This window comes from Haliotis rubra, unplaced genomic scaffold, assembly GCF_003918875.1.
Source record: "Haliotis rubra isolate DU_JTF1 unplaced genomic scaffold, ASM391887v1 Scf873, whole genome shotgun sequence".
NCBI classification, from domain to species: domain Eukaryota; kingdom Metazoa; phylum Mollusca; class Gastropoda; order Lepetellida; family Haliotidae; genus Haliotis; species Haliotis rubra.
This window is the reverse complement of record NW_025767605.1, coordinates 72,124-95,765: the sequence shown is the minus strand read 5'-3', so window position 1 is coordinate 95,765 and position 23,642 is coordinate 72,124. Positions and strand designations below refer to the sequence as shown.

The 23,642-nt window shown below is 40.7% G+C and overlaps 1 protein-coding gene and 1 long non-coding RNA gene across 3 annotated transcripts in view; one reads left to right on the top strand and one right to left on the bottom strand.

Moving 5' to 3' along the window:
- Positions 1-640: 640 nt before the first annotated feature.
- Positions 641-23,642, top strand: part of LOC124263232 (CCR4-NOT transcription complex subunit 9-like) — a 64,962-nt gene continuing 41,960 nt past the window's right edge. The window contains exons 1-3 of one of the 2 annotated variants that reach the window (XM_046697824.1): positions 641-784; positions 8,938-9,000; positions 12,513-12,634. In XM_046697824.1, coding sequence (XP_046553780.1) covers positions 752-784; positions 8,938-9,000; positions 12,513-12,634 — 218 coding nt within the window. In that variant the 5' untranslated portion in view covers positions 641-751. The remainder of the gene's footprint in view (positions 785-8,937; positions 9,001-12,512; positions 12,635-23,642) is intronic. The other variant, XM_046697825.1, reaches the window with a different exon arrangement.
- LOC124263233 lies at positions 16,400-19,123 on the bottom strand. Its single transcript, XR_006894794.1, has 3 exons — positions 18,922-19,123; positions 18,644-18,650; positions 16,400-16,467 (listed from the first exon to the last, which is right to left on the bottom strand). It is a non-coding gene; the product is annotated as an uncharacterized LOC124263233 (long non-coding RNA).

Below are 23,642 nucleotides of genomic sequence, written 5' to 3'. Positions count from 1 at the left end.
AACTGTACATTTTCATACATGTATACATATACCATTGTATTATTATGAAACTTATCTATACATGTTTGCCTGTACATGAAATATGGTAAATAAAAAAAAAAAATTTTTTTATCAAAGTGAATTTGTTTTTATAAGAAACCAAATTATTCATCAAAGTCTACATAATTTTACAACAAAATCAAGATTATCGAGCAAAAAAGATTTCATCTTTGATGATCAGTCTATACTTATACTATCAATTGCGCATGAGGGTGGCGCAACAAAGGTAACGAACCAGTCATGAATTCTGGGTTATCATCCGGGTACTCACGGGAGAAAAACAATAACAACAGCAACAACCAGTCCACGGAAATTGCTCTGGATCAGTGTCCCTTTAACTCTCTTTTGCTCCTTATGGTGCGTTTTGTCTCAAGATTTGTGCCGTTTTGATCATGTGCCGTTTTAGCGTGAAACTTAGACCGAAAATTTGAACAAAATTTCAGTTTAAAAAATGATCTTACATACAATTGATTTGAGTTAGTTACGAAGTTACTTCTTGGTGCATATTTGTCCTCATGCTGATCTTCATTTGATCAACGCATCATTATTCTTCGCCCATCCCATTTGTCCACCGTTCCTGGCCATTTCTTGTCTGCGCACCCAAACACATCCAGTATAGAAACTGCGGAAAACTATTTGCCGGCTTCCGGTTAATTCAGCGACCTCTTGAGTTCGAACGCTTTGGGGGGTTTATGTTCGAAGATCGAGGAAAATGACAATGAATGCGCTCGGTCAACAACAGCAGGTATTTTTTCCTTAAATGGTGCTATGAAACTTCGAAACAGATGTCGGTTAAACATAAATCATGACACGCCCATCCGCTGTTAGTTACTATGAGTATTCAAGCTCGGCCGAGTCACTAGTCAGTATTAAATTTGCACGATGCCTGATAAAGCCTAAGGCCTTCTGTTGGGTATGTTACTTTTGTACCTAAAGGGGTTAAAGGTACAAAATACGGTTAAATTCAGTGAATAACTAGGATAGCATAATATTCCTGTCATTTGATATATTTCAAGTACTTCAGCCATTGTTTCTGTGCTCACATGTAATGATTCTCATTGGTTGTTTATGTTCTCTTTCTCGGTATTCAGAAATATTATGCCTGTTTATTGTAGCATGATCACAATGATTTTCGCCTTTGATTTTAAACGTTGACTGCAGTATTGTGAATTCCTCTGGCTGATGTTCATTATGAATTGTCATAACACCAGATACATGAAAAATAATGTCAAAAACAGAAGTTTGGTGACGGATATATGTTGCAGATCTATTTGTCCTGGATCCGGTTGTATCATTGCTTCATTAACTAATGTCAACATTAAACCCTAATCATAAATTAAATCCTTAATGCATCATTAGTTAATAGCATCATTAAAAACGGTTGTATCAAACACTTATTAGTGTATCATTATCTAATGACGTCCTAATGTAAATATTTTCATTAATCGGGGATTCCGTAAAAAATTTCCACAATTCCGCGCTGTAAACATGTAAGTGTTACTCTCAGTCGTCTGTCAAAATGGCATCTTTAGGGCTAAACCCCTCGGAACAAAAACAAACATTTCGACTGCTGTGAAGAAACACGTCTAAATCATTCTGAAACGTCGCCGATAAACCTAGAATCGGTTGGGATGTTTTGGAAAATACACGAATACGAACGCCAAAGTGAGCTTTCCGTCATATTGGATAGTGTGTACAAAATCAAGTTTCGCTAAGGCCAGTCATAGGACGCCAATTACATCATGTATATTTCATATTCAGTTGTGACAAATGCATCGCTGAATTCCTCATACATTTTAGAATCAAATTCCAAATGGTATTTGTCACTAAAGTGTCTAAGAAAAAACGAAACATACTGGGTGTGAAAACAGGACGTTGTGCTCATTACACAGCGCTTGCTAGAAATATAAACAAAGCACAAATCAGATTTTATACTGTGCAGCATTTTCTCAATTTTTTAGACATCAGTTCGTCTATTCGTAGCATGCATGAGCTCAATATTTGTAGAATATGCACGGAAAGAGTATCGTAGCAAGGACTAGAAAACTTAAAACAGATACAATACTGATGAAATTTGATATATTCATACGAAAGTTCTGTGCAGCGTGACGCCATGCAAGACGCAAAATCATGGAGAACGACATAAGCAATTATCAGCATTTCTGACTTTTTCAATGAACACAATAAAAACAAACAACTATACGCAGATAGTCAGAATGTTTCCAACTACTTACATCATACATTTATGGACAAAGGTTCCCTTGCAAAATCGTGGGCACCCATATCCACGAAGCCGCCATTTCATGAGAAATCGGTCATTGGTAGTGATGTCATACATCAACATTGTTGGACATATGTGGCAATTTCTTTAAGGTGAAGGTCGGTTGAATAAGAGTAAACACAATAACACTCTCCTGCGGATTACACTTGTATTATTAATGTATACTTTGCGTATCGTTCACATATGGTTTCATGAAACTAATTTCATTATCAACATTTAGTATTTTAAACCTAAGTAAACCTGACGTAATAAATAAAAATTATTTATTTATTTCATGAAATGTATATATGCACACGTTTTTAAAGGAAATGTCTTGTTCATTGAATTTGTTTATGTTGTGTATAGACAAAACAATGGCGTATAATCATTGGCCAGGTGCGCGTTTGTCACAAATGTTTTGAGTATCATTGTTTTCAATAATTCCGTGAACCAAACATCACGAAAATATTGTGTCCTTATTCACAGCATATTCTCGCCAAGTGATCTGAGTTACAATGACTGAGTATTAAGCATTCCGGAATGAGGCCCCCTTATCTATATAAGCGTGTGACCATTATGTAGCCATTTGACGTCATAGGGGAAAATCCATTTTCAACACATATTGCGAGTCACTTTTAAGATTGAGTGTATAACGTTATACATAAGCACACAAACTAATTTAATACATACCTATGTCATTCAGGTGTCAGGCAGAATTTTGTTCGCTCACACTTTCCGTAAAGATGCCAAATTGAAATTATAGTACTTTTATCAGTGCACGATAAAAAGCAGAGAAATTTACTGTTTTTAACGCATACCAAAAGTAAGGGTAACATTTAGCAGTGTCTACTTTTCAAACTGAGTTTATACCATGAGATACATTTAATACTCTACATTTCTGTGTAATTTTATAGCTGTAGGTAGATTCAGTGCGGCGCAATGTTCACTTTTCCAGGAAGTTTAATGACGCTCTAATGATACCCCAGAACCTTCATTAAGTTAATGACGCACTAATGACAACAGAGCATCATTAAAACGTTAGTACAACAGAATTTAATGATACATTAGCTAATGAACGTGTAATGGCATGTTAATGCTTCATTATAGTTTGATACAACCATATCCAGTACTAGATGGTGGGTATTAGTATCCTTGAGTCATGTAAGTTTGATCACTTAAGAACTGTCGCTGAATTTTCAAAGTTTTATTCATATTATTTTATTTTCAAATCTCTTACCTGTAAACTTGTTTATTTATGTCAAACATTTCCAAAATCCAGGTAATTTTACTGCTTTTCACAATCGCGGCATGGCCGCCCTCTTACTGTCAACACAAGTGACCCAGAAAGCTACGTCACACAAGTTCGATCATATGATTGGCTGGCTTGTCGCGTAACAGGATGACTTGTAAGGACGATCTCTTGTGTCAAATTCAGAGCTAGAACAGTCCCAATTAATTTTATGGTATTTATGTCCATGAAACGTTCATTTTATGTTTCAATACTTCTAAAAACAATGAAAAGTCACAAATATTCAGCTTATATAGAAGTATTATGCAGGGGAATTATTCTTCGGGCTCATTGTGATGGGCATCAAACCTCAGAATGTAGACAAACACCACGAACTGGCTTGCAGAAACGTAAATGTGTTCTGTACGTGCTGACATGTAGGGTGGGTACATAGTGCCAAGGTTGTATTTATCAATGAGGCAATAGCTCGAACTTCATCAGGTACAAATTCACGGAAATTCTCAAAAAGCATTAAGTTTTCTATACGAAATGGCCCTTAACTTGTTTCCAAAGTTTTAAATTTTGACAAGGATATCACGTGTCTGGACATGTCACAATTAGACCAGCAACGTAAACAAACAGAAGACAGGGGTGCTGTCAATTTACAACGTGTGAAATTTATACTGTTTACATTTTATTTGAGCTGATAAAGTCATTATTGATCTAGGGTTAAAAAGTAGTTGTTTGTTGAAAATGAGCTATAACTTACATTTGGTAACTTGACACGAAAAAATATCCGGTCCAAGCGAATGAAAGTGGAGTCACCAGAAGATCAAAGCTGCAGATATCGTAAGTTATCGCTACGTATTCCGACAATTACCATTCAAAATGGGCGATCGAAATTACATAACGATCAAACTTGTGTGACTTGGCGATATTACCTGCAGATTAAGGGGAATTCCACAGCAAATGAAAATATGGAGCTTTCATTCAACTCTATCATAACAATATAAAGTGTGACCACATGTTCTGTGTAATGGATTCGTAATATATGCAGTAAAAATGCAAACCCAGAGTGCAGCATTTACCAATGAACCATGGGTCAGCCGAGAACCATGGTTGGCAATCACTGATGAAATGATAAGTCATACTGTCTTTGGTCCTGGCTAACGATTAAACAGTGTGGATGATGATGGTGTTAACCCCTTGGATGCCAAATTCTCTCTCTGACGCACATTTATTCCAAGGTCTGAAAAGTGAATGATGTACAAGAAATGCACTTGTGTGACCCTGGATCTGCCAACAGCTATAACATTACAAAAAAATATAGAATGTTAAATGTGCTACTCACTGTTAAACAGTTATTGCCAATACAACAGTATCATGCGTGCGCAGTTCCAGTCAGTAAGGTGCGGTGGGGTAGCCTAATGGTTAAAGCATTTGCTTGTCACGCCGAAGGCCCCGGGTTCGATTCCCCACATGGGCACAATATGTGAAGCCCATTTCTGGTGTCCCCTGCCATGATATTGCTGGAATATTGCTAAAAGCAGCGTAAAACCATATTAACTCACTCACTCCAGTCAATAACAATTCAGCCCACAGTATTTGACAACAATAAAGGACAGCAAAAGAAAATTCTTCACGGTAAGTAACATAAGAGAAAACTTAAAGATAAAGTTATGAACCCACGGCGGGGGACACCAGAAATAGGGTGAAATTCTGAAATGGCGACAACTGTTACAGTTAGTTGTGAGAAAACACCTATTTGTGCTGCCATGATTTCCCTCTGGCGCGTTATATATTATAAAAACACGATGACGGCAGTGAACAGGTTCGACACATCAGTGAATAGCTAATTAAGTATCATAATTAATCCTGTTTCATTAATTTAATGAGCAGTGGAATATTTTTGTAAATACCGCTAAAATATGGCAATAACTGTCCGGCAGCAAGTATACATATTATAAATCCAAGTGCTGCTAACTGTTGTTAGAAATTTGGATATGCAATAAAAATCAGTAAAAATTCTCCACTTTTTATCATACACTGCGAAAAGCACTGTGTGATAATTTATTTATTTGGCATCTTATGGAAAGTGTGATTGAACAAAACACCCTTTTATGTGAACGACATCCATAACAGTTTACATTCGATATAAAAATGTCTTACCAAAATAGCGAAAATGGATTTTCCTCTTCAGTGTCAAACAGCAACAGAGAGGTCATACATGCAGAAAGATAAGGGGGCTTTACTCTTGTCATAGAAACTCAATTCACCTGGAGAGAATTTGCTGTGGATAAGGGCACTACATTTTTGTGAGGTTTTGTTCACGATGAACCAAACTATTCCAATACACATGATACAAAGATCCCCACTGTTAACCAGTAGTAGAAGTAGTATTACAAATTGAAAGAAATTTTGAAATCATACAACATGAGAAAGCATGTAATAGAGAAATGTATGGCCCTATCCAATTTGTAAATTTGTTCTTATATTCCCATATTCTGCTGCTTGTGTTGATGTATTTTGACTAATTTTGTACATTTATTAACAGAATACTAGCCATATCTTCAAATGTAATTACTGAAAAAATTCACCATTTTTGTTGATGTCATTGCTTGTTTCATGTTTTTTGCAATGTCGATTGAATAGTTTGTATCCCACCTAATTGTTTCAAAGGTCTTGGTTTGTCAGAATTTGATGCACTGTTCACAGAAAATAAAATGATCACACGCACCTGTCTGAGGACTCTGACAATTTCGTTTGAATTTACCAAATCATTGCAATAACGGTATATCTATTTTAATTTCTTAATTCATGCTACAAAACCCGTCCCATGCATATACCAAACACATTGAGCCAATAAGAGGAATGGATGTCTGAAAATTTGAGAAAATGCAACACGTTGTAAAATGTGAATTTTTCTTTGTTTACATGTGAAACTAGTGCAGTCTTATGAGTACAGCTTTCGTTTTCACACCCAATATATTTCGTTTGATTTCATCTAAACACTTGGTATTGGTGAAAAAGACCAATTATTATTTTATTGTAAATGTACAAGGAATTGAATAATGTATTTGTTAAAGCCGAGTATGAAATGTACGTGATGTAATAGGGGTCTCAGGACTGGCTTTTGTGAAATGTGATTTTGTTAACACTTTCCGAAATGGCGGATAGCTCATTTCAGCGTTCATGTATTTTTCAAAACATCCCAACCAGTTGTAGGTTTCAGAATTACAATTGGTGATTTGATGAAAAACAGATATCAGTGATCATTAATATGCTATTGAAATAGCATATTAATGATCACTGATTTCTGTTTAAAAATTCGATCCCCCGAGTAATTATCCGAATTTTACATGTCAAAATATACATTAAATAACGCAATGTGGTGTGTGAAAGTGACATTTGAAAGTGTAAATGTCACATCCAAGTTACGAGATACTGCTGACAACTGAGAGCAAGAGTGAGAGAAGCATATGTAAAAGGAAAAAGAGCAAATTTAGAGAAGATGTTGAATATAAAATGTACTAGTAATATATCCGGCAACACCTTCCCCGTTTGGGTAATGTTGTCTTCAACATTTATATTCGCTGTAGCATCAAAAAGACACAAGTGAACCAAATCTTTTTACAATTGCATACACACATGAGCCCACAACTTTAAGAGCAAAAAATACAACTGTACAAAAGCCTTGAATGATTCTGAGATACCATTTCCCGCTGCACTATTGTCAGAGGAAAATTCCATTTATCAGGAAAAACACCAGATGGATAGGCATCAATTGCCTTGTCTGGGCCAAACCAGAGGAACTCTGGAATGGATGAACCTTGCCCTGTCAGTGTTCCATTTTGACTTGTGATAGAAGTCTGCAACTACATCTTCATCAAGAGCAGAAATTCTACAGGACTCCTTTTTGACTGAAGCAGATGATTGTTTGTGTGGGCTGGAAGTAAGTGTCTTGGGGAAATGTTAGATATTCCATGTTTGCAAATGAAGATGAGTCCTGAAGCTTCATGACAGTTCCTACCATTTCCATGGGTTCCTCTATATTATCTCATTGTGATCCAGACCCAGATCAGTTCCACTGGATCCATCAATCTGAGACATCCAGCAGTTTCATCTTCTGACACCATGAGTTCTTGATATTCTGTAACCTTCAAGGGACACTGTTTTCTCTGTTCTCACTTTTCTTTCATTGTTTGATGTTCAAACACTGGTTCCACTGGCATTGACACAAGTGGCAAATGCATGTTCTTCTCAAGTATCTTCTTAGGTCCTTTGCCTGTTGCAGTGTGAAGACACTGGGATGTCCTGATTTAGTTGTCCACAACACGGGACACATCCTGTTCCCACTTGTCAGCAAGCTTGTGTTTCCAGTAAGTCGTAGCAGGCAAACAAGATCTTTATAGGCTTGGTATGATGCATATCCATGAGCAACGTTCAGTCCCTTTCTCAACTTGTTGAAATATTCATAAGTAGTAGTGCGGTCATCCACAATTTTATTCACTCCAAGGAAATCATAAACAGACAGGCATGGGTGTTGACAAAACGTAAGATAGAAAGGTGAGTGTCCTGTATTGTCATGTTTGTAGCATTGTAGTCTTGGACTAGAGGAGAGACTGGTAAGTCTTCCAGTCAGCTTTCTTTTCTTCTGCAAGGTGTTTAGACATAAGAGTCTGGTATAATCTCTCTCATTGTACTATCTCCTTGGTTATATGGTGTGGTTTGAGTCTTTTGAATTCCTGTAAATTGACATAACTCCTTGATGATATTGCCTACAAAGTTTCTACCTTGGTCACTATAGAGATTGGCTGTAAATGCCAAGTGCAAAATGAAATTATCAAAGAGAACTCTTGTTGTTGTCCTGGAAGATTGATTCTTTATTCTTATGGCAACAGCATATGGTGCAAAATGACCTGTGATAACACGAATTTTGCCAAATCCTAAGTCTTGATTCCTCTTACTGCAAGTAGTCCATCAATTGGTTTGGTAGTCTGAATGCTTGCTCAGATCAGTTGATTTCCCTTTTACAGGTTTTTCCGATGCAGTTCCCTAATTTGCAAACATATTTCTCTACGTCCTCATGCATGCCAGGCCAGAAATAAACCCTGTTTCAAATTAAGTCAAGAGTGTGGTCTCTGCCTTGATGTCCTGAGTTAACATGGATGGCCTTGAGAACTGTTTCCTTGTGAATGGTTGGTAACACAACTTGATGCACAGCCCATCTGGACTAATGAAACCCCAATAGAAAACTCCATTATTTAGAATCAACATGTCCCATTCCAAAAGAAGTTTCCTGTCGGATTGATCTTCAAGAGAACATTGGCAAGCATTTGGCTTGTGTCCTAGGTTGGAGAGTCATATCACCAAGGTTAGTGTTTTATCCGGTGACTATTCTTTTTTCCAGTTGTGGGCTTTTGATGCTAAAGACAAGGATGGTTCCTCTGCACATATGGCATCCTCGTCAAAGGTAAGACTTTCAACCTCAGTACATGTCATCTGGTGATCTTGACAGATACTCAATTTGTTTAACATCCAGTTTGGTTAAATCTCCTGCATAATCCTGGACAATCCATCTGCATCTTGGTTCTGGATTCCCAAGCGATAAATTATGCTGAAGTCATATTTAGAGAGTGACGCTGGAAATAAGTGCTTAGGAATTGGGAGGACGTGTGTCAGAGGGTTATCTCTCTTCACTTCATACTTCTTTCAAGAAGAGATATATGTGGAACTTGTCAGTGCCAAGAATTCAAGTTTTTGAGCTGGATTATTCTTCTCACTCTTCCATATGGCTCTACTGGCATAGACTACAACCTTTAAACATCCTTCTTGTTTCTGATAAATAGCTGCTCCAAGTTCAGGTGTGCTTGTATCTGTGTGTACCTCGAAAGGTTGGGTATAGTCAGCATAGGTGAGAATTGGTGGTTCAGTTAAATGCTTCATGAGAGTATCAAATACTGTTTGGTCTTCTTGACCAGATTCAGTTGTTCCCTCCTGTAGTTCACCTGCTTTTCTTTGGTTGTCCTATGAGCAAATCATTCAGTGGCTTAGCAATCTTGGTAAAATTCTTCACAAATTGCTTGTAGTAGCCATTAAATCCAAGACAATTGCGGACAACATCTGTATTTTGGGGTACTGCAAGGTCTTCAGGGCTCTGATTTCCTCTGGATGAGGTTCAATTACATTCACGGATAGAATGTGACCAAGATACTTAACCCTTTCTCTGAAAAGCTCACATTTAGATTGTTGTAGTTTGAGTCCATTATTTCTAAGTCTTTGAAATATTGCTTCCAGTCTTTCCACATGCTCATCAATGTGTTGGAGAATATGAATATGTCATCAAGATTAGACATTCTCTAAGTTTCAGATCTGCAATACATTTCTCCATAATCCTTTGAAAAGTTGATGGGGCATTGGTTAGGCCGAATGGCATTCTGTTAACATTCTGAAAATACCATGGGTCAGTGGAAAATGTGGTTTTCTCTTTGTCCTTTTCCTCAAGCTCAACTTTGCAGTATCCTGAACCATCTCAATTGGACAGACATATAAAGTTTCAGTAGTTCTTGGAATTGAGTAAGAATCCTGAACAGTCCTTGTATTCAGCATTGTCATGTCAAGACAGAAATGGAGACTGTTATCATTTTTGCAAGTTAAGACCACATTAGATGAGTATACTCTGTGAGATTTTCTGATGGCTCCACATGGAATCATCTCATGTAAGTGTTACCTTACTTCCTAAAATTTACCAGGAGGGATTCTTCGATGAAGCTGCTTGAGAGGAGTCTCATCTGTCAGCTTGATTCCATGCTTCACAGGACATCCATCCATCCAAGTCTCCAGCTCCACTTATTTGAAGGTCAAACTCAGTTAGGGGCTGACATTCAAGCTCTGATGAGGTTGATGGTGTAAAAAGCCTTGACTGATGGTTGTTAACTTGGATGCTACATCTAAAAGCGCAGAAAATCAACACCATATTAGCATCTCTGATCATTGTGTCCTGAAGATCTGTGGGCAAGGGCTGTCTTTTTCATTGGCCTCTACTAGCCCTTCAGAAGTAGGCCATTCTAGTGTAAAGTTCCTCCACGTTTTCCCCTGTCCACGTATACCAGGATGTCGGCCTTGAAGTGGGATACCAGTATCAGTAGCAAGCTCTTTCTTTTGTGCTGTTAAGATTGACAGTCTATCCAAGATCTGCTCCAGTAGTTTGTGAGTAGTGTTTTGCTTTTCCTTTGGCTGTGCAAGTTCCATCTTGTCCAGTCTGTTAAAACTTTTAGTAACTGCTGAGATTCCTCACCAGAAGTGTCTGTATCTGGTGTGATGTTCCTATCCATGATCTGAGGTTGCTGTGGGACCATTGCTCCGAACTTTGGTTATAGGTCTTCTTGCATCTCACTTTCCAGTTTTCTTGTGATGTGTTGAAAATCCTAAAAAGCCTTTCCTGAATAAGATGTATGTCAGGTTGTTTTGCTAGAGAATTTGCTCGAGAATATATTTTTCAGATTTTCTAGACGTAGCATCAATATGGCTTCCTCTATGTATTGTATCGCTCTCTGTAGTTGGGTTTCCAGTCTAATTGACCATGTGACAGATTCAGAGCTGTGTTGGTGAGTAGTGTGAAATGATTGCAGTAATTATTCTGGATTATCCATAGTGCCATATAATCCTTCCAGTTTCCTCACAATGGTGCTAAGTATAGCCTTCTCACCCAGCAACAGTAAAACACTTCATGCATCACTTTTGAAAACCTTTTTCAGAAAAGCAGGTGGGTAGTCATCATCCCAAATGAGACATCTCACAGCCCATTTCCAAGTTTCAAAAGTATGATTCCATTTTACAGGTGTCAAGAAAAGTGTGAAATCCTAAGCAGCTGAAATTAGTACATCTGCTGGTTGAGAAATCCCCTATACTCAAAAGTTTAACTTTCTATTAGGGACATGGTGATCATATGGTTACCAGAAGGAAATCCAGGATGCTTTTGCTTGATAGACTTCCCCTTATGTAGTGACGTGGATACGTTGCTCTGATGAAAGATGGAAGGGGTTGTAAGATGTTTGCTATGGTAGTAGTAGCAGGATGGGCTCACATCTTCTGCTTGTCCTCCTGAGTTATGGGCTTGTCATTATTCCACTTCTCATCCCCAGGAGACATAGAACTATCTTTTCACCTAAACAACAGAAGCACAATCACTAGCTGCAACCAGTATGTAAACTGGACAAAAAAACCACCAAACTTGTGTCAAAACAATACCTACAGACAACTCATGGAGATCAGACAAACCTTCAGAAACCACAGATGAAAAGAAATCAGTGTGGCCAGATGGAGTGACAACGATACGTAAAGTGATAGCAATTACAGTGTAAACCATATGACAGAGTGTAACAAATGTAAAGAAGTCAAACGTCTATAGCAAAGGGAGGTAATTAAAAATGACAAGTAAAAAAATGAAAGAAATAACAATCAGAACCAATATAATATTAATTTAATATAAATGCAGAAGCAAAGTACTGATGTACAACAGTACAAGAATCTGTATCGAAATGTCACACTCACGAAATAAAGTTGTTATCTATAAAGTTTGTTTATATTGTACTTCCCAACTTTTAAAATGCCACTCAAAGCTTAGAAATTTGTCTCAAACCAGAAATGATATCATTATGCTCAATGTAATATCAGGGAAGGTGCTGGTGGTGGTACTACCCCTGATTTTTCAAGTACACGTGAACAGTCTTCCTATATTATTTAATCTGTTTTAAGGTGAGCATTGGATACCTATGTTTTGGATTACTTTTATCATGTTGTTGCTGATGTGTTGGTGGTTATGGTGATATTCTTCCATGCATGAGTTCTGGTTAGCATTCGCTCTACTTTACCATCTGTGCATTATTAAATTAATTCTTTTGCCTTTTAAAAAGTGATTACTTAACGGGGTTGCTTCTGTTTTACATAATATGCAAATTTCCAGACTTGTTTATTTTGTTTTAGCCGAGACTCTTGACACCACAACAACCAACTGTGCTGCCTCAAGTGGACAGAGAACGTATATATCAGTGGATCAATGAGCTCACCAGTCCAGACAGCCGGGAAAATGCCCTATTAGAACTCAGGTCTGGTTCCTTTATGACATACATATTTGTACATACGGTTTTACACTGGGTTTGTGAGCTTTTTGCCCATTTTGTGTCCAGACATCATTAACTGAAAGTAGTAGTTTTTAACTTATCCCTTGACAACAGTAAGCAGTATTCCTTCTTGCATCATAGAACTGAGTAGAGCAGTGGAGAACATTACCCAGACACACACTACAACCACCTAGCATCCATCATGGTTCTGTACTTCCCATCATCTTTTCCTTCATTGCCCATATTGAACAGACATGTTTTTGCTATGCTTGCAACTGATGTGTAGTATTAGACTTAGTTTGTCTGTTGTTTGTTAATCTGTATAGAACTTCAGGTTCAGTATCATTGGTAGCCTAGCTGTATTTTGTAAATATTTAAACAACAGCTAATTAATTTCATCACTATTTCTTACATTCTCTCTTCCATCCCCTATTATGGTGACCTTTTTGGTTCGGTATATTTTGTTGGTTTGAAGAAACAACCCTTAGATATTTCACCTCCCTGAATTCCACTGACACCAAGCACCAGGACCAGTGGGAGGAAGTTGGAAACACAAGACACCCTGTTCTATAAGGGAACAACCTATTCTTTCAGAATCGACCAAATCTTGTCTCGTGAGCAGCGAGTGTAAGTTCTGTTGAGAGCAGCTTGGCCATTTGGCAAATATGTCTTATGTGAACTGGACAAAAACCTAGGATATGGGCATGATCATAGCTCTGAAAGTTCTCAATAAGGAATAACTGTCATTCTCTTGGGACACAGGTGGCCTTGTTGTCTAAGGTGTCACTGTTCATTTGCAGATTTGCATTCCTTGGGCAAGCTTGAAACAATTTTTGGTTCAAACATTGTTTCACTTCACCCTCCTTCACCCCGCCTCACCTCTTTCCACATTATGTTTTTGGTTTTATCGGAACCATGCCCAAACACTTTGATTTGACGGAAGTGGTACAGGCCTGTGACATCACTTCAGGCTTTCCTCCCATGTTAAGTTTTACTGCCATGATAGCTGGAATACTATTAAAAGTGGTGTAAGATAAACCCTACTCACTTGGTTTTATGTCCACTGCCATTCTAGATGGAAACAGTATGAAAATTTCGCACTGTGCCCAGACATGCGGAATGAATAATCAGCCTACATTCCAAGCATGCATATATATGCTAAATCACCCTGGATCCATAAAATATATCTGAGTCTCAGTCAACAGCTGCAGTTACCAGTTTCTTCTACCATATTCAGGAACCCATCTCACTATGGCTTTTCACTCAGATTTCAGCTCCTTTCATCAGTTTTGCACATATCCAAATAGTTTATCTCAGTGTATACATCAACAACTTCCCTTTGCCCAGTGAGGACAAGACAGAGCTTCGCCAAAATGCAGTGTTCCTGAACCAACTATTAGTTGTTCATCTTGGAATCCTGGTTTTCCCATCCAAATAGAAGATCAACCCAAAACTGAATATTTACATATGTTGCAGAATTCCAGCATAACCGAGGAATGCTGGGTCCACAAGAGCACCATTACCAGAAGATGGTCATTGAATGTCACCCAACCAGATTCCCTGGTGCATGTTGTTACTTTAGATTACCAGTACCTGTCGTCACTTTGTACTGTACATGACTTTACAGGCGAGACTTCATCCATCTGAAAGGCATTATAGTCAACAAATGATGGCACTGCAAAAAGATTTCTTTATGAAATGACTGTTGTGTGAGTGTGTAGTGAGCACCAGCCAGTGAGCACCAGCCAGTGAGCACAAGCCAGTGAGCACAGACAGCCTTTCTTCATGCTCTGTAAACATAGGTGACACTGTAATTATGTGATGCCATTTTCCTCGTTTGTTTACACCTGGAACTTTTTTAAACCATACTCTACTCTGTTTTAAACACTGAACTCCTTCTGACTTGAACAGCATTTAACATGACAGGCTGCAGACAGAGAGAGGAGGGCAAACAGACAGGCGTGTAGCATATACATTCAGTTTGTGTTACTATACAGGTAGTTGTGTACATGTGGTATAGTGACAGGATGAACTTCTTAATTGGATATTCCCTGTACCAAGCCATCCAAAGTTACTGAAGAATCTCACTTGGTGAACTTGCCATTATGGCAGGTATTCCTTTGGCATTCCAGTACTCCAGATAAGACCGCCTCTGTTGTGTAGTGGTTAGAGCGTCCGCCCGCGGAGAGCGGAAGGTCGCGATTCGATCCCTGACCGCGTCATACCAAAAGACGTTAAAATATGGTACTTGTTGGTCCCTGCCTGGCACTCGGCATTAATGGGTACAACAAGGACTGGTCGGCTCGGAGTCAGTATAATGTGTCTGAGTAGGGTATTCATGCTTCACTGCGGCATGGTATCTCAGTGGGCTAGCACTATAAAACCAGCTTAAGTCTGGGCTAGTACAAGCAGCCGCACATACACATACACACGCATGCACGTCGTCATATGAGCGAAATATTCTCAAGCACGACGTAAACCCCAATTTCACCTCACCTCACCTTACTCCAGATAATTTTCTAACTCCAGGAATATGTACTCCTGAAATTAGCTGAAGAGGAGAACAAGGGTAGAATCCTGTCTTTGTACAGCATCACTATGTCTCCAAATTAATTGTATCATGCTCGGTTTGCACAGACATAGTTATTAATATCTTGGACTGTTTTATCAATATTCTATTGTTATGCTAAAATATGATTTGTCTTCATCTGACAGTGAGTCACTGGATTTTCTCCTGACTGTCAAAGACACATTATATTGCAGTAACTTCAAAAGGTCTGTCAGCTGTTCATTAAATAACAGCTTGTAGTAAATCAACTACCACTTTTCCAGGTTATAATTAAAAACAATCAACTTTGGATCTTATTTCTACGGAAGCCTATTAGGGCCACTTAGTTTCTTGAATTTTCAACTTAATATCTTGAATTTTCTACTTAATATCTTGAATTTTCAAAATAGTACAAAAAATCAGTGGCCCTTATAGGCTTCTTTACTTTTCTTCTGAGGTACTGTGGAAATCTCTGTCCTATTGTTCCCTAATGAACAGTCAAAAATAGCTCATCCCAAATGGGCCTCTCCCAGCCTGTGAGCCAGCGACCTATGTGTCTGCTAGCTGCTTGTCACTCCATTTTCGCCCTCCTGTACGGTTGAGTGGATTTCCTCTCGTCCTTATACAAGCTAACGCTCTGTTATTTTGGCCCGTATTTCCAAATATATGCTTGTATATTAATCCTATATCCTTTTCACATCAGGGCGGTGGAGTAGCCTAGTGGTTAAAGTGTTCGCTCGTCACGCTGAAGACCCTGGTTCGATTCCCAACATGGGTACACTGTGTGAAACCCATTTCTGGTGTCCCGGTGTTCAGGGCGGTGATTTTGGTAATCAGTCACTGGCAGGATGTCCTACGAGCAACTTCCCTCATGGTCAGATCGGACAACACAGCAGTGGTTTGGCATATCAACAGAATGGGGTCAACGGGGTCTCCACAGCTTCTATAGTGGACTCAACAGTTCTTGGATCTGGTGGACTTTCTCAACATCATGGTACGAGCCAACCAAATGCCGGGGGTGAAGAATGTCATCGCAGATACCCTGTCCCGACCAAGTCGTCCTTCTCCAACAGAATGGAAATTACATCCTCGGGTGTTTCAGACCTTCTGCCTTCCAATGACTTCTCCAACAGTAGACCTCTTCGCCACGAGGTTCAACCATCAGCTGCTTTGGTTTGTGTCACCGATATGGGGCCTTTTGGCTTGGGACCTCGATGCTCAAGCCATCCCGTGGGAAGACCTGAATGCTTACGCGTTTCCGCCAGTGGCCCTTCTTCCTCGCATTCTAGTGAACTGTGTGCAACACGGAGGATGACTCTACTTTGGTCGGCCCTACTGACCGGCCAGAAGTTGGTTCGTAAATCTTCAAGACCTAGCCGAACCAGATCCTGTACCGCTTCCCAATCGACCCGATCTACTGGTTCATCAGCACGCACAGAAACGAACACCCAGCCAACTGAGACACGCCCCCTTGAGGCAACGATGAATTCTCCGTTCCTGGTCGAGGATCGTCAGCGTTTGCATTTTGATGGTGCCATAAGGAGAAATATGGCTGAACTCAACATGGTGTTGACTACTACCGGAGCAGTGTCGATGTTGGGTGCACTCGCTGTGTCCCATCAGCAAGTGTACATTCGAAGCGGCTATGGTTCTATTGCAAGAACAATTTCAAACCATTTGGTATGGTTCAGTGATCAGGATCGGTTCGGCGCTCTAAGTTGGTTCGCCGATCTGGATCGGATAGATGATCCGGTTCGGCTGTGTGATCTAAAGCGCTGAGTCAATCGAGACCAATGTACTCGTCTATATAGTTGTCCATACAATAATGGTGTACTCGACTAGTGTGTTCCAATCAAACAACAATTCAATAGGTTGAATCGTTGTTCCAATCGAAACGACACTGGTCTGAAGCGTTCTTCTAATCGAAAGAGCGCACTGGGCTGAAGTGCTCATCCAATCAAATGCGGCGCATCGGTCTAATGAGTTTGACCGAACGAGAGCGGTGAACTGAAGTGAGACAATGCACTGGTCTCTTCTTCCCTTTGTGAGAGCAACACATTGGTACAAAGTGGTGAATGGACAGCAAGGTACTCTCTGAAGTACCGAACAGAATTAGCAAGTAATTCATGATGACAGTAGCTAGGCGCATGGAGATACCAGATGATTCGGCGAATGTTGACAGTTCAACGAACACATTCGGTTCGGTGAATACTGTAGGAGTGGCGAACTGGTATTGAAATTAATAGATGCGATGCATGGGATCGTCAGTCTAACGGTACATTCGTATAGTTGATGGGAAGGCAAAGGTAAACCCCAGTGTCCCCAGCAACGTTTGTCATAGAGACCAAGGTAGTAACATCGATGCTTAAGAACTGTCTGAATAAAGCTGCAGTGGCCTCTGAACTGAGGCCTTAAGCTATGAACCGAGTAAACGTCCTGTCCGTGTTATCCAAGGGGTTCCAGCTGCCAGTCATCGGGGATCCTCCTGTCACTTTACTCCCGGATTGAAGAACTTATCCTGCAAGGGGATAGTGTTTGAAGCTTACATCGACGACTGTATTCAGGCACAGAACGATCATGCCCTTTTGCTTCGTCACATGCAGTTTGCGATACAGCTTCTTCGCCAATTAGGTTGGTTAATCAATCTGCAGAATCGAAACTAGTCCCTACGCGCTGACTTCAATTCATTGGAGCAGTGTTCGACACAGAGGTCAACAAACTGTTTGTCCCGAGGGATCGTTTCTGCAAGATACAGCGGTTGGTTTTCCTGGTACCAGTGCAACCTAGGACGCTTCTCCAATGACAGGAGCTCCTGGGCCTTTTGACATCTGTTCAGGCATTGACAACTGGTCAACTACAACTTCGTCCCTTACACCTTTTTGTGGCAACTTACATCACAGTGGGAGATCCCGGTGCTCTGATCCCTCTACCTCTGGAGCTCCATCCTCATCTTCAGTAGTGGATGGAAGAATTTAACGTTTTCGACGAAATCTGTTTAGAGACGTTTGTTCCGTCTCACCACCTGTATGTGGATGTGTCTCAACACGGGTGGGGAGCTCATCTTCTCAATCAACAAGTGGCAGGGCTTGGTCTATCATAGATCGCGTCTGTCACATCAACATTCTGGAGTTCAGGGCGGTGATTTTGGTAATCAGTCACTGGCAGGATGTCCTACGAGCAACTTCCCTCATGGTCAGATCGGACAACGCAGCAGTGGTTTGGCATATCAACAGAATGGGGTCAACGGGGTCTCCACAGCTTCTATAGTGGACTCAACAGTTCTTGGATCTGGTGGACTTTCTCAACATCATGGTACGAGCCAACCAAATGCCGGGGGTGAAGAATGTCATCGCAGATGCCCTGTCCCGACCGAGTCGTCCTTCTCCAACAGAATGGAAATTACATCCTAGGGTGTTTCAGACCTGCCTTCCAATGACTTCTCCAACAGTAGACCTCTTCGCCACGAGGTTCAACCATCAGCTGCTTTGGTTTGTGTCACCGATATGGGGCCTTTTGGCTTGGGACCTCGATGCTCAAGCCATCCCGTGGGAAGACCTGAATGCTTACACGTTTCCGCCAGTGGCCCTACTTCCTCGCATTCTAGTGAACTGTGTGCAACACGGAGGATGACTCTACTTTGGTCAGCCCTACTGACCGGCTAGAAGTTGGTTCGTAAATCTTCAAGACCTAGCCGAACCAGATCCTGTACCGCTTCCCAATCGACCCGATCTACTGGTTCATCCGCACTCCCACCAACTACATTGGTCCCTGTTGACGCTCCATCTGCATGTTTGGCGCATCTACATCAATCCTTAACGGCTAAAGGTTATTCGAAGCAGGTTGCTACTGCCATTACAACAGCGCATCGTACTTCTACAAGGTCACTCTACGAGGACAAGTGAGAAAGTTTTAAGCATACTGCAGGAAGAAGGGTATCTCATCCTCCACTATGGCATCCACGCAGATGGTGGCAGATTATCTTCAGCATTTCCGAACCGCCATGGAACTCAGAGGTTCTACACTGTCTGCCCACCTGGCTGCTCTTAACATGGTTATTGCAACGGCCTTGGGTGTGAAGATTTCCATTGTCCATGAACTCCAGTCTCTCCTAAGGCCTTTCAAATTGGCTTACCAATCCTGGAAGTTCCGGCCTCCAGCTTGGCATGTCTCTGTTGTACTTGCTCATCTCACGTCAGCTGAATATGAACCTCTGGAGGAGAAGATTTCGAACATGTCTCCTTTAAGACCTTTTCTCTTGGCCTTGGCTGCAGCTGCCCGTATCTCCGAGTTGCATGCTCTTGATGTTTCTCGGCTACGGTTTGGAAGGTCTAGACATGTGTGAGTTTTCCTTGGTTTGCGGTGGGATTTCCTTGCCAAGAATCAGTTACCAGGACAGGCGGATCGCACATTCACAATCCCACTGTTGTCCACTATTTTGGGCCCAGATGACACTGAAGATATTTCCTTATGCCTGGTTCGAGCATTACGGATTTACCTAACTGCCTCTAAGGACCATTGCAGATTGCGCAAGAGACTATTTATCCCGTTATCCACTGCTTCCGCCTCGGAAGTCTCCCGTACTACCTTGGTGTTTTGGATGAGATCTACAATCATGTGTGCATATGACTATGCGGACCTTCCTCCACCTATGATGGTGAACCTTAAGGAGACCTGGGCTTTGGCTTTCACCATGGCGCTTCATAGGAATGTTCCCTCCAGTCCATCATGAAGGGTTATTTTTGGAAGCCGGACACCATCTTTGCCTCGAACTACCTTCGGAATTCCTCGGTTACAGATGTGGAAGGTCAGCATCAGTTTGGTCCTTTGGTCCTGGCGCCGCAGTTGTCAACACCCCGTGTTCGCAGATAAAGCAATCCTTTCTTGATCGGTTTGCTATGTGCCTAATAGAAGATATCGATGTAATCCATATCTTGGTACTTTTTTCTCTTGGGCTTAGATCATTCTCACCTATGGGAATAGGGCGTGTCAGCACTGTCATAAGTTATGACTTGATAGACTGTGAGGCAAGTCTTGTGCAACATGTAGAGATGACCGACATTCCGCTTACTGACCTCTACTCTTTGAGCAATCACGTCAGTGAAGTGTTGATTTCCTATTACCTGCGTGGTTTTCGAAGCGTTCTGCTCCTAAGTCCATTCTCACCTTTGGTAAGTTATGGAGATTGGTACTGAACGTTAAATTAGTTGAGCAATCGGGCTATTCCCTCTTTCACTGCCATCCAGCGTGTGTCTGTGGGGGGTAGTTTCGAAGCAGGGACTGGCCAGATTAAGGTCCTCGACTTTAATTCACTGGGGTCACCTGATAATTCGCAGGGCGGCGGGGCCTACTTGCCAAACTGCGTCCTTTTGCTTGTCAAAAGTTGCGGCTGAAAACCACATTAATTCGGGAGCGCCCACTCCCTAGAGTTTTTGTGCTGTGTAAGCCAAGCGGTTACCTGAAGAAACCCATCTCAAGTTGAGTGGTGCTTTCTCCTGGCCTCCTTGGGTTATGCGTTTTTCCCGGTGGTAGTAGTAATGGGGTAATCTGCGACCAGCCTACCAACCGTGGGATTATGCATACCGTGAGATAGGATAAGTTATCCTATCTCACGCGATAGGACCCACCCGACCTGCCCCCACATCACAGATTACTGGAAGCTCCAAGACGAGAATGAGAGGTAGAGGTGGTCATCTGATCGTTTGGGCGAGCCGCACGCTTTGGTGGATGATTGACAGGTGTTGATGTTGATGTCAGGGTGAGGGCGGGTCAGAGGCCAGTTAGATTTAACTCAACTTAGCTGACAGCACGTTTCCACACATGGTCGTAGAAGAGAGAGATGGTGCATACCGTGAGATAGGATAAGTATATAAATATACAATTTATTATAAAATTTTCAAATTTGTTTGTGCGGCTATTAAATTCATATTTTCTTACTTTGTCATAGAAGTGTTTACATATAAAAACGTGTGCTGTGTGCAGATACAGAATTACAGTTCATGATTCACACCCTGTGTGCTCTTCATGCCGTAATGTTTAAACCTGTATCTTAAATTCAAGGTGTAATTTTTATCCCCCGCAACGCGTTTTGCGGGGGGTATTAAAATGGACTCCGTCCGTGCGTCCGTCCGTCCGTCAGTCCGTCCGTCCGTGCACATTTGTCTTTTCCGGAGCAGAACTCTAAAACCGTTCAATATTTCTTCACCAAACTTGGCACATACATGGATCTGGTGGTGTACTGGTGCCTTTTGGTAGTTTTGGAATTCTGAATTAAATGTTTTTGGCGTTTCCATGGCAACAAGTTCGACTTTGACTGAAATTAGTGGTAGTGCTCTTTTCCGGAGCAGAACTCTGAAACCGTTCAATATTTCTTCACCAAACTTGGTACATGGATAGATCTGGTGGTGTACTGGTGCCTTTTGGTAGTTTGGGAATTCTGAATAAAATATTTTTGGCGTTTCCGTGGCAACAAGTTCGACTTAGACTGAAATTGGTGGTAGTGCTCTTTTCCGGAGCAGAACTCTAAAACCTTTCAATATTTCTTCACCAAACTTGGCACATAGATAGATCTGGTGGTGGACTGGTGCCTCTTGGTAGTTTGGGAATTCTGAATAAAATATTTTTGGCGTTTCCATGGCAACAAGTTTGACTGAAATTGGTGATAGTGCTGCTTTCTGGAGCAGAACTTTAAAAACCTTTCAATACTCTCCTTCCACTTTTCTATATACACACCTAAATATTTCTATATACACACCTAAATATTTGACATAATCATAACTCGTAGACATAATCATGAAGAGTATTTTGCCATTGCGGGGGATATTGATGACTTTGTCTTCTTGTTGTGCTCATTTAGAAGAGTCTGCTTTCAGTTGTTATTTTGTGTCCTTACTGAGAATAAAGAAGGACAAAAAAAGGCAGGAAAATCAGATTGTCGACCTATGCGGTGTCACCAAAAGATAAGGCTTACAAGCAATCGACAGAATGTGAGTTTGTTCCTTTACAGTCCCCTGGGGACAATATTATATCACTGATATTAATATAGAATCCTTTTAGTCAGCTAGTTAGTTTCCCGCACGTAATTCTCATCGTATACTCGGAAACTATTACACAGTGTAGCCGATCTAAGAGAAAGTTCCCTGTGGGTGGGGTCCAGTCTGCAAAAGTTGGCAAAGTTGAAGAAGACTTCCATTCTCACTGTGCCCTCAGTCTACCAGTAGGCAAATATCTCTGACGACAACCAAAACTGAACATCATGTTTGGCACCTACCTGGGTATAGAGCCTCCACATTCATGCTTGGAAAGAATCGTGCCTTGGTAGGATGAAGCTACCAGCTACTCAGCTTCAGCATCAGTTGCTCTATAATGGAGACCATTTTAGAATGAGTTCACCATGAGACCATGTGGTACCTGTTTATGACCTTTGATTGTGTATTTCCTCATTAACTTCACCATTAGCTCATTTAAAACATGCATCGTCTGTAATTGTTTGTAACGTCTTTTCAAGAATCTAATTGAACCTGTTGTTACAAAAGACAACGAAAACACTGTTCTAATAGCAAAGGCCACAGCTGCAAGCAGAGTCTCAACTTCATGATCAAGAGTTTTCTGCCCTCATGCATGCAGAAGATTTGACCAAAGATTTGTACTCCAGGTTTAATTGGACAAACTGGTGTTTGTCTAACATTTTTTTCTTTTAATGAACGGGACCATTAACTGTCAGAATGTTAGAACTTACTGATCACTCAGGTATATTCTGGCAGTTATATAATTTCAGTTTTGTTGAATTTTCAGTATCAAAGAATACTCTTACATCAGTAGTCCCAGCAACCTCCCTAATAATCTGTATCTAGATTGTTGATGCTGGAAAGAAAAGTCTGTTTTTTTCTGCCTTACATATTGACATAAGGCTTGGGAAGATGGATACTGACAGTGGGGAGGAGGATTCTTGTTGAAAATATGAAAGTAGTGTGATGGATGCCTGGCAGTGGTGTCATCAAGGTCATATTCTTTTAATCAATAATCTGACAAGATACCTAAGTCCAAAACATTCAAAGTCAATCTAATCTCTCCATTCATTTTAATTGTAGAATACATGTCATTTTTATGTATGGCTAGATTTGTCTGCATTGCTAACAGCTGAAGGGATGGTGTAAATCCAGATAGGGTCCATGAAGGAAGCAAAAGTACTGTAAGTCCCCATGGTCCCTAACATGGTGATCTATCTTCAGTTGTTGACAATCTATAGCCTGTTTTTATATTGTATTGACCACCTCTGTGGTGTAGTGGTTAGAGCATCCGCCCGGAGAGCGGCAGGTTGCGGGTTCGATCCCCGACCGCATCATACCAAAAGACGTGAAAATATGGTACTTGTTGGTCCCTGCCTGGCGCTCTGCATTTATGGGTACAACAAGGACTGGTGGGCTCGGAGTCAGTATAATGTGTCTG